Source organism: Suricata suricatta, chromosome 4 (assembly GCF_006229205.1).
Source record: "Suricata suricatta isolate VVHF042 chromosome 4, meerkat_22Aug2017_6uvM2_HiC, whole genome shotgun sequence".
In the NCBI taxonomy this organism is placed as follows: Eukaryota; Metazoa; Chordata; class Mammalia; order Carnivora; family Herpestidae; genus Suricata; species Suricata suricatta.
In genome coordinates this window covers 2,340,797-2,355,085 of record NC_043703.1, presented here as the reverse complement: position 1 = coordinate 2,355,085, position 14,289 = coordinate 2,340,797, and the positions used below count along the sequence as shown (strand labels likewise).

The window sequence follows — 14,289 nt, the reverse complement described above, 5'->3', positions numbered from 1 at the left end:
ATCCAAAAGGGTGGAGGGACTTGTATTTGTTTTTTCTTCTAATGCTTGCAAGGTAAATAAAACAAGAAACTTGCTCTTCTTCCAAACAAATGACAGCATCTGTGCTTTTCCCTGGAGTCTTGCATCTTATTCAGCCCTAATGGCTGGCACCCGTGCAGTGCTGGCGGAGCCGGGCAGTAGACTGTCATGCTCACTAATTGATTTGCTTTTCCTTACGGCCCCTTGAGATGGGGCCTTATGTTAGTCCTGTCCTGCTGGTGGAGAACTTGAAGAACAGGAGTTAAGTAACCTGCCCAAGGTCAGGTATAAATAAGCGCAGGCCAGGGTTCAGCCCGGCTCCTCACCCTGCTGCAGAGCACCCTCCCACCCCACCCCCTCTGCAGGGAGGTACCCGGCCCACAGGCATCCTTAATTCAAGGACTTGCGTTTGAGATTTAAAAAAAGAATTTAAAGATCCCATGCAGAGTGCCGACTTTCCTAACGATTGTAAATACTTCTGCAGTCTTTCCTGGATTGTATTCCAGAAAAAATGCTCTGCACAGGAAACCATTGCTGTTTCCCGCAGCGAACACCACAAGCCGCTGTGTGTGTTTGTTTCAGGATAGGGTACCAGAGCGCCCGCATATGCTGTTCCCCCAGGAACAGCAGAGAGCCAGGAAGAGCGGATCTGGGCGGGGCTGGGACTCTGGGGACCAGGGGCCTGGGGACCCTCCTCACCTCCTGGGCTTCCTGCACGGAGCCTGGTGCGCAGGGGGGTCTGCCGTCCTGCTGTTCCCGTCTTTATTCCCGCTCTAGACTCACGTCCAGCCTGACCCCCGTTCACGGTTCCTCGCACTCCTGCCGGAGCCCAGCGCAGCCCCTGCTTCCCGCCACCGTCCTCTGCCCTCCCCCTCCTGTCTCCCGTCCCCATCAAAGTGCACCTGTGTCCCACTGTTGGGCTGCCGAGTGCCCGTGGGCACGATGCTCACGTGTCTGTAAAACTGGGGCTACGGCACGCCCAACCCCGGTTTATGGAATCAGTAAAGTGTTAAACGCGAGCCCGGCGCGCAGAGCAGGAGCTCCGAAATGTTACCTCCTGCTGTTATTTTTCTCCCCTGCGGTCCCTCAATGTCCAATTTCTCCCCAAAGCAACCTTTCCCCCTTTTGAAACCGAGATCCAAGACTTTCTGGCATTCTCTGCCTCCCTATTGCTTTGCGATATTTATGGGAATCTTGGATCGCCCCTATTTGATTAGGAATGAGCTCCTTAAAAGCAGAGACCCCCATATAGTAAACATCGGACCCCCGCCACCCTTCAGCCTACGAGGGACACAAGTGAAATGGTGTTTGGTGAAACGTGTGCATCCCAAGCGGGTCCCGGACAGCGTCCTGGTCTCATGCAGCTCTGTCTCGGTTCCAGGTGTCAGAGGTGACCCAGGATTCCCAGGGGCCCACGGAGAGCCAGGAAGCCGGGGTGAACCAGGGGACCCGGGCCCCCCAGGCCTCCCTGGCATCTCCATCGGAGACGAAGGTAATGGCTTCATGGTGTCAAAAGTAAGACCAAACGTGCGTCCCCTCAGGGTTGACACAGCACGGCCCCCCCTCTGCTGCCGGAGTCTCTCACAGACGAGGCTCACGTGCCTGCGTCCGGTGTCTCCCCGGGAGCGTGGGGCCTGTGTCGGTGACCCCCACGGGGCCGCTGACGAGTACCCAGCAGGATGCCGCGTGTGCGGGAGGAGCGTGTGCAGCCGCCACACTTCATGGCCAGGCTTGCGACTCTCGGACCCTTCTCTGGGGGCGACAGGAGGGGCTGTTCTAAAGTTGAAACAGGGCGATGAGGCCCACCGACCACATCCACCCTTAACGTCCCGTCTGGACTGTAGACCGCGGGTCCTGGTGGCCTCCTGGGGACAGGAATGCCCACACGGGTGCCACCTGTCCCAAGCCTCACGCTGCTGTGGTCACTGTGGTGCTTTCAGACGGCAAGAGAGGTTTGCCAGGTGAAATGGGGCCCAAAGGCTTCTTCGGAGACCCAGGCATCCCCGCGCTGTACCCCGGCCCTCCAGGAGCTGACGGAAAGCCGGGGCTCCCAGGACCCCCCGGGCCTGCCGGACCCCCCGGACCAGACGGTAAGTGGAAGGACTCAAGAGGTGTGGTCTTCGTGTTCCCGCAAAGCTCCCAGTCGGCTCTCTCCTGGGGTTTCTGCTGCATAATTCCGTGAGCCAATGCAGCACGCTAGGGTGCAGCGGGTGCTCTGGGTGCAGAGAGAAAAGCCCGTGACGGAGGAAGGGCACGGCCCCGTGGGCACCAGCAGGCCCACGGACGTGCCGGGGGGGCTCAGCTGGCTGTGCGCCCTGTGAGGCCAGCTCTGCGCGGGGACGCCGGAGCCGGCAGGTGCTAGCTGACCGCCGTGGGGTGTCTGGGTGACACGTCCACCACCTTCTCCCGGGGCGGAGGCTTCCGGCCTCGACGTGCAGCTCCCCGCTCCGTCTTACTAGCAGCCGTCACAGACAGGGCAGCCTGTGTCCTCGGCCCACATGGAGCCAGAGCGCCCGCCGAACAGGTGATAAGAGTCCACAGGAAGAGGTGACCTCCTTACCGTGACACAGTGGCCGCCGCCGGCCAAGGCCGAGACGTGAGGCCCCATGGTGTCTGGGCAGAGTGGGATTTCCAGGCTCCCGAGTGACCCTGCTCACCATCCACAAATGCCCCCCGGGGGACCCGGAGACGGACAGGGTGTCCTTGAGCGTGCCATCGAAAACCGTGATCTTCTCAGCTGCTGAGTTTAAAGGGTTGTTTTAGACGTTGTAAGATCCCCTACTGGGAACGGTCCAGCCGCTCGAGAGTTTGGTTAAAGGAGGCTTTGGAAGAAAACACGAGGTCCCGGTGCTTTCTGTGCGGTACGGCCCACGGCTCGTCAGCCTCTCTTCACAGCATCTGACTTGCTCCCTGGTATCCTGCCCCCCCCCCCCCCCGCCGTAATCTCCGGGAGCTTCCTCTCTTCCGGGACAGAGAGCATCACATTGCTAACAGGAGTGCTGATTTCAGTTTCAAGGTCAGGTTCAGATCCATGCTCTTGGTGCTTTGGGAAGACTGCTTCTCGTGGCCATCTCGAGAGAAAAGATGTTGGGGGCTATAGAAGCGAATCTGCACGTATTTCTTCCGTTGAAACTAGGGGTGCACCTGGGTGGCTCACTCGGTTAGGCCTCTGACTTCGGCTCAGGTCATGATCTCACAGTTTGTGAGTTCGAGCCCCGTGTCAGGCTGTGCACTGACCTTGCAGGGCCTGCTTAGGATTCTCTCTCTCTCTCTCCCGCTCTCTCTCTCTCCCTCTCCCCCCACCCCTTCAAAATAAGTAAATAAACTTTAAAAAATGAGCTTTAAAAATGTCAGAGTCCCTTCTTCGATGCCATCTGGTGATGTCCAGTAGATCTCAGCAATGTGGTTCTCCCGTTCCAACTCTCCTCCGATGGGCAAGGCCAGATTCTGACATTCTTTCGGAAATTTTTAGGTGCGTATTTCCCTGGAATCTGCCAAACCGTTTGAGCAGTGTTGTCTTAAATATATTTTTAACGAGGAAGTATTATTTACTGCTGTGACATCTTTGATGATGGCCAAGTTTCTGTGAGCATGATATTTCCTGAGCAAATGTTATCTGTTACGGTTTCCTCTTTGGGAACAGAACATGATGCATCAAAAGTTTTTTAAAGCATAAAACTTGCCTCTTTAGAAGACTGACTGAAGGCTGACCTTGTCCCAATTCCTGTAACTCAATTCCGTTTTGCTAAAGATACAAACACCACCTTGGTGAACAAATCCTGCTCAGTAAGACTGTGATTTAGTAACGGCAGTTATCTGTAAACTGATCAACTAGTTTCTTGTGCGTATTTTATTCATAAAACACATAGAGTAGCATCCAATACATTTTATCAACTTACAATAGTAATAGCACAGAACTTAAGTCTCCTTGAAATGCTTGTTCCCCCGTGAGACACATTGTTTCCAAATCGCTTGTTTAAAGACAATCTCTTGCACAAGAAGTAGCCAACCGTAACTAGGAAGTTTTTGCGCACATTCAGATCATAATGTAACGTCAGTGACCTTGATTCCCACGGAGTTCTCCAAGTCCCGCCACTCCCCAGAACGAAACTGCCGGATTCCTTCCTCGCTAACCACAGTTCCTCCTCTTTTATGTGTTGCTACAAGTGATAACCAGAATCGGTAGTTTTTTGCCGTTCCCCGCGGAATCCAACCATGGAGTCGGTTTAAGAATCAAACCATGAAGTCGGTTTTTCTTCTCAGCGAAATATTGTGCTTACTCGTGCTTCGAGAGGAGTTCACTGAGTCGAGGATTGGAGCGGTTCTGTTGTTTTCTAGAATAAGTCAGAATGCTGACCACTCAGAGCCTGGAGGCTGCTTTGGATTCTGTGTCTCTCTTGCTCTCTGCCCCTCCCCCTGCTTGTGCTTGCTTGCTCTTGAGCTCTCTCTCTCTCTCTCTCTCTCTCTCTCTCTCTCTCGTTTTGTCTCAAAGATAAATAAACGTTAAAAAATTAATTATAAAATAAAATAAAGCCAATACAGTCGACAGCAGCCCGAATGCCCTTGCCCTGGTCACCAGTGACCGAGGAGCAGGCCCCAGGGGTGCCATCCTGCTCTGTGACCCCCCACCCACCGTCGTCCCACTGGCCATTGTCTGTGAGCCCCCTTCGTTGGGCCTCGTCTTGTACCCTCCACCCGGCTGGACTCCCCGGTTCATGTGACCTTACGCCCAGGCCACTCGCCCACACTCCCTGTGTCCCTGACCCAGGTCTGGACTGAGCCCCAGACTCTCGCAAACTGGCAGCCGTCACGTGGCCACCCGGCCCATCTCACAGACTTCTCGAACTTTGTGTGTCCACGCTGAGCACTGGGTCTCCTGCCGCCCAGCTCCCCGACCCGAGACGCCCTGTGCTAGGCCTCACCCCCCACACACAGACCCAGAGCTCGGGCCACGGCCTCGCCGGCCCACGCACCACACCCACCGCCACCAGGTCCCACGGCCTCTGCCTCTGCAGCCTGTCCACCGCTGCCCCCAGCACCCCTGTCCTGCTCGGATGCTCACTGCGCCTGTGCCTGCCAGGCGGCCTGCGTGTCACCGCCTCCACTCACCTGTCTGCACAGGGGCATGTAGACTTTGACTTCCCTCCTTAGAACTCCTCTATGGCTCCCTATTGGCCTTGGAGAAAACCCAAGCCCCTGGAAGTCCCCTCTAACTCCTGGCTTCCTTCCGACTTCGGGGGCTGGGACATGCTCCTTCTCTCCTGAGTGTCCCTGGTGCCAGCTCCCTCTCATTCTGGTCCTGGGCACCGGCTCCTAGACCGGGCTTTCCCGACTGCTTCCCCTGGCAGCCCCCTGTGCGCGTGGCCCTGGCCATCGGTTGAGATTCTGTGTTGGTTTGTTCTCGAGTGCGTGTCTACTGCGTCTCCCTGCGCACACCGTCGGCCCCGGGAGGGGCTGCAGCCTCTCTCCTGCGGCGGACACAGCTCCCGGTGGCGCGGGGCCCTCGGGTGCCGGGCAGACAGGTGTTGGCTGCACCAGAGGAGGAATGAGAGCGACCATCTTAAACACGCAGTGAGACCGAGCTACACGGCACAGCAGCGTCGCCACCGCTCCATAAATATTTGTCGTTACTTAGGAGCCTTCTGATGGTCGAACTCGGCCATCCCTTTCCGGGCAGTTAGCAAACGTGACAGTCGGTGTTTCCTCCCCTTCCGGCCTCCTTAGTGGCCTGTCTCCCGCTCCCAGGTGGTGTGCGGCAGGTGTCTCCGTGCGTTGGGGGCTCTGGAGCTGGGGCTGGGGGGACAGAGGGGGACATTTCCCTCCCTCCTGGCCCCGCAGGCTCCCGGGACTGTGCGGCCTCGCTCCCACCACGAGGTGGCGCTGCCGTCAAGTAGACGCGGAGGGAGCTGTTGGCCAGAGAGTGTGTTTCTAATGCCTTCCAGTTTCCGTGCTCAGAATGAGGGAGCTTCTGAACTGGGGATTAATTAGTCCAGAATTAGGGAGCCCTGAGGCTAGCACTGGGGGCGAGGGTCGGGAAAGGGAGGTGAGCCTGCCAGAGCCAGATGGTCCCCCGTTCTCCGCGCCAACCCCGCCAGCCCGGCCGTGCACCTGCTCCAGGGTCAGCCTTAGGGAACTGAGGTGGTTTTATGGCTTGTTTTGCCTTCTGTCTTCTGGGGACCCCAGACTTGTGTTGGTCTTAGATTACAGGTCATTAGCATGTAACGTGATATGGGGTCGACTACACGGAAACATTGTAAAGATGTCAGTTGTCCCCTCAATGTATAAATTACCAGAGATTTTTTTTGACATGAAAATTGCTTTTTTAAATTATTATAAAGGAATGTGTTACAACCCAGAGTTTGAAACTATACAGAAGACTAAAGAGAAGGAAATACAATTAGCAAAAATAAAATGTTAAGATACTAAATTATAAATCATCTTTTTGAAAAACAATAAAATACGGGGTGCTGGGTGCTCAGTCAGTTAAGCCTCTGACTCTTGATTTCGGCTCAGGTCATGCTCTCATGATGTGGGTTCGAGCCCCACACCGGGCTCTGTGCTGACCGTGTGGAGCCTCCTTAGGATTCTCCCTCTCCCCTGCTCATGCTCTGTCTCTCAATCTCTCTCTCTCTCTCTCTCTCTCTCAAAATAAATAAATAATTGTCTTAATGGAATAAAATGCCTGGTAGAAAAATGAAAGCCTTTCTTTGGACTCAGTATTTCCCAAAAGCAAAGTTTTTCTCTCTAGACTTCACTAGAAAATCTTAGTCCCTCACATTCCCCTGCAGCGGTGAGCGCTGTGGCCACGAACGGCCCGGGGGTGTCCCCTCACCGAGACCCTCGCAGCCCTGGGCCCCGGGGGCAGTGGGGCCTCATGCTGTGCTCACGGCCACTCTGTGGGTCTTCTCCTCAGGCTTCCTGTTCGGCCTTAAAGGAACAGAAGGGGAGACGGGCTACCCTGGCCCCTCCGGTTTCCCTGGGGCTCGCGGACAGAAAGGCTGGAAAGGTAAGGAACGTCGGGATGCAGAGGAAGGGCGGGAGGGCGTCTCCAACGGGAAACAACGCCGCAGCGTGTCCCCCCACCCCGCCTCCTCCCCCCGCGGTGTCACCCGCCGCCCAGGTGCCTGGCGCCCACCGGGCTGAGCACCCAGCCCTCCGCTCGCCGCCCTCTTGTCCCATGTCTGCCTCCACCGGCATCACTGAACCTCCAGGGAGTGCGGAGCCCGGGACGGGCCAGGGGACCAGGTGCTTCCTCTACGAGCCCGGCTCCGAGGCCGCGTGGCAGCACGCCTCACCAGCGAACGGCGAGTCTTCCCGTCTCCCTCACGTTACAGGTGACACCGGGGACTGTAAATGTGCCGAAGGCGACCAGTTCGTCCCGGGCCTCCCGGGGCCGCCAGGACCCAAGGGCCTGCCAGGCATCAACGGGGAGCCGGGGAAGAAAGGGAGCCCGGGGGACCCCGGCCAGCACGGCATCCCTGGCTTCCCAGGGTTCAAGGTGAGGCACCAGTGCCGTCCGACCTCAGGACGTCCCTGACAGCTTTTGTTAGAAAATGAGCACAGACTTAGACCAGCGACGCTCACGCCCCAGTGCCCCCTCCAGAAGGGCCGCGTGCCCCGGGAGGGACTTTAAAATATCCACTGGTGAGACCGTGAACGGCGCGGCCACTGTTGAAATGGTTTGAGGGTTCCTCAAACAGTCAGATGTGGAGCCGCCGCCAGGAAGTGGGAACAAAGGCCCAGCCAGTTGGTGAGTGGATGACAAAAGGCAGATCACCCGCACTGGGGTGTCGTTCGGCCACAAAGCATTGCGGTTCTGAGCCCCCGAGGTGCGGGCGCACCTCAGAACCACGCTCGGGGAGAGAAGACGGTCACGAAGGAACGGAGGTCGTGGACGCCATCCCCGCAAAGTGTCCAGGACAGGCGGCTGCAGAGACAGGACGCAGCTGCGGGGGGAGGGCACGGGCGGGGGCCTCGTGGCTCCGGGGTTTTCTGGGGCAGGTGATGAAATTGTTCTGAAATCACAGACTCGTGACGGTTGCACAATCTCACCATGTGGCACTCGTTTTAGTTCCGCTGAAAACCCCAAGTTTGTGTTCAAAATGGTAAGTTTTATTGTGTATATATCACATCTCAAGAAAAACCGAGCATTTTGGGCGTAAAGCATCTTACTGAATATTCATCTTTTCAGATTCAGTAGAGACCCCATTAAGCATTTTATGAAGTCTCCCTGAGCCAGGTAAAACGTGAGACCCCAAGTCAATCATGAATTCACACGAATGTAGGGACTTTCTGCCCACGGATTCCTCGTGTGCGTCGCACCTTCGTTGTGGTTCATGCCTGGGACTCTGTTCACACCGAGGAAAAGAGCGTCTGTTCTGGGCAAGAGGTTTGAATGAGTGACTTCGAAGCCGGTATCAGCTAAAGGCAAAGAAATGACACGACATTTACTTTACGTAAGAGAGAACCGTCATAGATTTATGACGTGAAAAGTCTATGCTTTTACTTATGCAGCCAATAGAGGAAGAACAGCTCGGAACACTTGCTCAGGACGGAACGATCCGGGCCCGTGACCCGGGGCTGATGCGGCAGGTTCTGACTCATAGTCACCCTGTGACGCAGGAGCTTCGCAGGTGAAATGATTCCCAGAGCGCACGCCCCTCCACACCGCGAGATTTCTCGGGAAAACGCGGTGTTGTCCAACTAGAAATCGTAGGGGCTGTGTGTTATCCTGGTTAAAAAGGCTGCTGTCTCCGAATCGGGGCTGTCTTCACACACAAACGCGCGTGTAGTGAGAGTTGCAAACTTTTAGGCTCTTTGGTTGTTTATCAAATGATTGAGTATTTCCTAGAAGCCGAACGGGTCCCATTTTGGGCACCTGGGGCGTCTGGCGTCTCCCAAGGGCGCGAGCTTCCCCCCGCTGCGCGACCCGCACGCCCACAGCATTTTTGCTCAGAGGCCTCTGGCAGTGGGTCTGCTGTGTCGCATTTAACCATACGCTTCTGTGTCTGCAACCCCGCCACGGGAGGAATGCCGGGGGTGGTTTTTTGCTTTTTAATGCTTGTCCTGCCAGAGTGTGGGAGAGTGTTTGAAGTACGGGAGTCGGTCAGTAACTGAGTTCACCCGGCGTCTGTCTGCCCAGCACCCACGTGCGGAGCGCTCTCTGTGCGCAACACGCCCTCCCGGACCGTGGAAGAATGTTGCCCTTCTCTGCAAAGACCCTATTCAATACCTCAAGTATCTGTGGAATTTCTCCGGAGAACAGTCCATTTAATTAGACCAACACTGAAAGTTCCCGTGTCCTCGCAAATAGCAGCAGGCAAGATTTGCCCAAAAACTAGCACATCACACATCTTAGCGTCCTGGCCATTCACCTGCTCCTTTCTCCCCCTCACCGAAAGGCCTCCGCTGCATTTTGCGACACAAGTGTGACGTCCTTGTGAGAAGCTTGTGTGTAAAGTACAATTTTTTCCCCAACGTCCAGTCTGGAAGACGGGCTGTCACCCGGCCCTCTCTGCCGTTCTCAGGATTGAATGAGCACAAACTTCTGTCCTCTGTTCATGGAGGCTCAGTCCCTGCCTGGACTCTAACTAACGCAGTGAAGCCGTAGCTGCCTCGCGTTTGTCTGAGGTCACTGCTTCTCAGAGGTTCACGAGTATGTGAGTCCCTGGGAGTTTGTTAAAACACAGACTCCTGTTCAGGGCCCCAGGGTGGGGCCCGAGGTTGTGCAGTTTTTTTAAGTTGATTTGTTTATCTGAGAGAGGGAGAGCATGCACATGCACAGGTGGGGGAGGCGCAGAGGAAGAGGGAGAGAGAGAGCACCCCAAGCAGGCTCCATGCCGTCAGCAAAGAGCCGGACCCGGGGCTCAGACTCAAAAATCGTGAGATCGTGACCTGAGCCGAGATCACGAGTCGGACACGTAAACAAGTGAGGCCCCAGGCGCCCCAAGGTTCTGCATTTCTTTTTTTTTTTTTTAATGTTTATTTTTATTTTTGAGAGAGAGGGAGACAGTGTGAGCAGGGAGGGGCAGAGAGAGAGGGAGACACAGAATCCAAAGCAGGCAGCACAGAGCCTGACGCGGGGCTCAAACTCACAGACTGCAAGATGGCGACCTGAGCCGAAGCCGGTCGCTTAACCGACCGAGCCCCCCAGGCGCCCCCAAGGTTCTGCATGGCTAGCGAGCTCCCAGGAGAGCCCGGGGCTGCCCGTCCGTGAACCTCACTTCGAGGAGCTAAACTCTGGTTTCCACCATCCAGCCACGTATGGCTGCTTTGCTTAAGTTTTAATTATTTGAAATGTAAAAGGTTAGCTCCTGAGTCCCACTGGCCACATTTGGGCTCCCGAGCCGTGTCAGCTGACACTCGTCCCCTTCCCAGGAGCCCCTGACCGTATGAAGGAGGCAGACATTGTGTGTTTGTCCCCACAGGGCGCCCCTGGCAACGTCGGACCCCCTGGGCCCAAAGGGGCGAAGGGCGATTCTCGGGCAATCACCACCAAAGGTCAGTCTCCGGGGGCCGGCAGTCCCGGGACCCATGGCGTTTCCATGGTGGCCCTGGGGTGAGTAAGGTCACACACCGCGAATCCCTTCCCAGGTGAGAGGGGACAGCCCGGTGTCCCAGGAATGCCAGGTCTGAAGGGTGAAGACGGGGTTCCCGGACGCGACGGGCTGGATGGATTCCCGGGCCTCCCAGGCCCCCCTGTGAGTATCTCGGGTGAGGGGCGGGCGCGGCCCGTCCTGAGTTCACTCTGCACAGCCCAAGTGGCTCCATGAGGGCAAGTCCTGTCCATCAGGAAGCAGGGAGTCGAGTCGGAAGCCAGGCCCCGAAGGGACATTCGAGTGCCAGCCAGGAAACAGAAGTTCCTCCTGGCGGGACACAGAACGGGAGGCTGGGTGCCCGCCGCTTCCTCCAGGCTGTCCTCCGGGTGCCGGTGGTGGCCACAGGCGTCCCTGGCCTGCGCTGTCAACTCATCTTCCCTCCGGGCCCGTCTGTCTGTGTCCCGCCTCCAGTCTGTAGGGACGCCCCCTCTCCTTACCTCGATCGCCCTCACGGACCCTCCGTCCAGAGCAGCCACACTCCCGGGCCGTCGGGACTCCGCGTTGGGTGGGGGGCACAGCTCAGCCCACGAGCTCCCTTCCCAGAGCCTCACACCGCCGTTCCCCGCGCTTGTCTGCCTCCTCCCGAAACCAGGCCTCCCCTTTGCACGGCATGGGTCATTTCTAGACAGCCCTGCACGCCGTCCGTGCGCTTTCTGGGGGCTCTGGATTATCCGTAAGCTAGGACTGCTTTTTTAGTTACAACCCTGAACACCGGTTCCAGAACGAATTTTGCGCCCCGCCCCCAGCTGTATTAGCCGTGCCTGAGGTGGGCGTGTGCTGCCGGAGTCCAGCTCCAGCAGGTCCGGGGGTCCCCGAGAGGATGGACGGTGTCGGCACGAGAGAGATGAGAGATGAGAGGGCCGCAGACTCCGTTCTTTGTTGCTCATCCCCAGGCAGACATCTCTCCTTCCGTCTGCTTTGGAGTCTTCTTTATTCGTGAAGCAATAACCTGACATCAGAAAATAGAAACTGTTTGCAGATTCCAACTCTTAGTGACACGGTGGTTCAATCATCCAAGGTGTACAGAGACAAGTCTGACAGGAGTGTTTCTGTAGAACCGTCCCGATTTATTCTGGGCCTCAGTCCCCAGGGCTAAGAAAGGAACAAACCCATCTTATTTTGTACGGGGTGGGTTTTGGTCAATAACTACGACTTGGTTTTTAATTAACATGTTATAACCAAGTCATGTGATGCACTTACAGTGAGGCCGAGTAAATTTTACCATCAAGAGAATACCAAGATGTTTTTAGTAAAAAACAGGATAATATACATTTTATTTAAGTTAGTAATGCTAAAACAAAAACATAGGTTAAATTGTATATAGACAGACTGGGAGTTATTTTATCTAGCTAATAAACCACAAGAGAAAGAATGTGTGTGAACAAGTTGCTAGAGAAAGCCCTTTCCTTGACGTGAGCACGATGGGGGCCCTGTGTGCGTTGACCTTGCACCTGAGTTTCTAGTTTCTTATCCATCCTCAAGGTGAAGTCAGTACAAGAGAGGGTATTTGTGACTCCAATAGCGAAAATATATGCAGCAACGGATGTCCTGTCCTTGTCTGCTTCTTAGCTGTAAGTCAGGCTCTATTTCTCCGGGCCAGACTTCATTGTAACTCTCGTGTTCTCAGCCCCCCTTATGTTTTGGGGCTGCAAGCTCATTAGAAGAGCCTTTTGGCAATCATCTGCAGCGATTTGATCTAGAATCCCTTATGCAGGGGCAGGAAGATGCTTTTTCTTACGGGGTAGCTGTGTGGGGAGTATCGGCCTGACTTGGAACAGTGTGAGGCCTCATCACTAGCAACAGGCTTACTTCACATGAGCAGTAGCAGCAGAAGGAGATGCCAGTTCCGCCTCTCATGGCAGGAGCCGTGCACGTCTGCCATTTCCTTACTGTGACCGTGTCACCCAGCAAGGCCGGGGCGGCTCCCGGCAGTGTGCTATGCAGCCGGTAGGGAAATGGAGGGGGGCTGTCACCTGCCAGCGCTGAGTGCGGGTTCAGCCCGGGGTCCCCAGCTGCCCGGGGGGCGGGGGGACCGTCCCACCTCGTTCTCGGCGTGGGCAGACAGGCTGGAACTCGGCAGCATGGCTCTGCATCAGCACATCTAGACACGCTCAGCAGGCAGCCAGCTGTGTGCTTGACCCTGCCCTGCAGACAGCCCACCTCTGCCCCCGTGCCCACAGCCCCCTCTCCTCTCTCCACGGCCCCTGCCTTCCACACCCACTGGGCAGTTTCATCCACAGGGAGCACCCTGCATTTCTTTTTTAATGTTTATTTATTTTTGAGAGAGAGAGACTGAGTGTGGGCAGGGGAGGGGCAGAGAGAGAGGGAGACACAGAATTGGAAGCAACCTCAAGGCTCTGAGCCGTCAGCACAGAGCCTGCCGCGGGGCTCGAACCCACAAGCCGAGAGATCATGACCTGAGCTGACGTCGGACACTGAACCGACTGAGCCCCCGGGCGCCCCGCACTCTGCTTTTGTGGTCCTGTCCCACGTCCTTACTTCCAGTGAGCACGCTGCTCCTGGCCCAAACCAGACTTGCTGTCCGAGAACGGAGTGTCACCCCAGAGACAGGGGACACGGCACCACACAGGCCCTGTCACCCCTGCTCCCCTTGGTCTGGTCTTGTGCCTCACGCTCCGTCGGGATTCTTCCCGTGAATGAAGGTCCCAACCGAGGGGGGAAGAGGAAGACAAGTGCTCGGGTTTGTGGGTCCCCCAGGGACCGTGTCCCATGGTGTCCCTCGTGCACAAAGCCTACCTTGGTGTCCAAGCTGGGCTGAGCTTGACGGGGGGGTGCCTGTCCGTTCCCCCCTCCTCGGCTCTGTGTCCCGCACGTGGAGCTCAGGGGAGCAGGAAGCAGGACTGGGGTGTGGCCGCCGTTGAGTTTCTGCGTATTTTAAGAGATAACCCGATTTCCACACAGGGTGACGGCATCAAAGGCCCCCCAGGGGACGCAGGGTACCCAGGAGCACCGGGCACCAAGGGCGCTCCGGGAGACAGGGGCCCCCCGGGACTGGGCCTGCCCGGCCCCAAAGGCGAGCGTGGATTCCCGGGAGATGCGGGGCAGCCTGGACCTCCAGGCTTTCCCGGGCCTGCCGGCCCCCCGGGGCCCCCCGGACAGACAGGTATGGAGGGGCCCCCTCGCCTCGCTCAGCCGCGGGACCAGTTCCTCCCCCACGATGTGTGAACCCCCCGGGGGGCACGGGACAGTCCATGTTGCACCATCAGTCAGGGCCTCCTGCCCTCAGGTCACCCCCGGGTGGGCTGTCCCTCTGCTGCCGGGGTCACGGGGGCTCACCCAGCAGTTCCAGAGCACGCCTCTGGATTCCCCACGTCCCAGCCGCCCCCCTGCCCCCGCCCCTGCCCCTGCCCCAGCACAGCCCTGGGGTTGGTTGGTAACACTTGGCTGCCGCAGAGTCACCTCACGCCTGCATCCTATCACCCCCAGACTGTGAGCCAGGTGTGAAAAGACCCATCGGAGGTGACGGACAGAAGACCGTGCAGCCAGGTACGTGGTGGCGACCAGGAGGTTCTGGGACACTGTAAAGCTTGGGTTTGTAAGACACGTGACTAATGAGTCACCCTGAGCTCCCACTTCTGGGCACCCGGAGCTGTCCCCGTCAGCCCCCGCTGTGCACCTAGCTGTCCCCCTGAGCCCCGCCCCCCTGCACCCA

General features: G+C 57.0%; 1 protein-coding gene across 1 annotated transcript in view; it reads left to right on the top strand.

Moving 5' to 3' along the window:
• Positions 1-14,289, top strand: part of COL4A2 (collagen type IV alpha 2 chain) — a 155,105-nt gene that overhangs the window by 115,481 nt on the left and 25,335 nt on the right. Inside the window, exons 24-31 of the mRNA XM_029938399.1 lie at positions 1,400-1,510; positions 1,959-2,108; positions 6,932-7,024; positions 7,353-7,516; positions 10,446-10,518; positions 10,612-10,718; positions 13,539-13,740; positions 14,064-14,123. Coding sequence (XP_029794259.1) covers positions 1,400-1,510; positions 1,959-2,108; positions 6,932-7,024; positions 7,353-7,516; positions 10,446-10,518; positions 10,612-10,718; positions 13,539-13,740; positions 14,064-14,123 — 960 coding nt within the window. The remainder of the gene's footprint in view (positions 1-1,399; positions 1,511-1,958; positions 2,109-6,931; positions 7,025-7,352; positions 7,517-10,445; positions 10,519-10,611; positions 10,719-13,538; positions 13,741-14,063; positions 14,124-14,289) is intronic.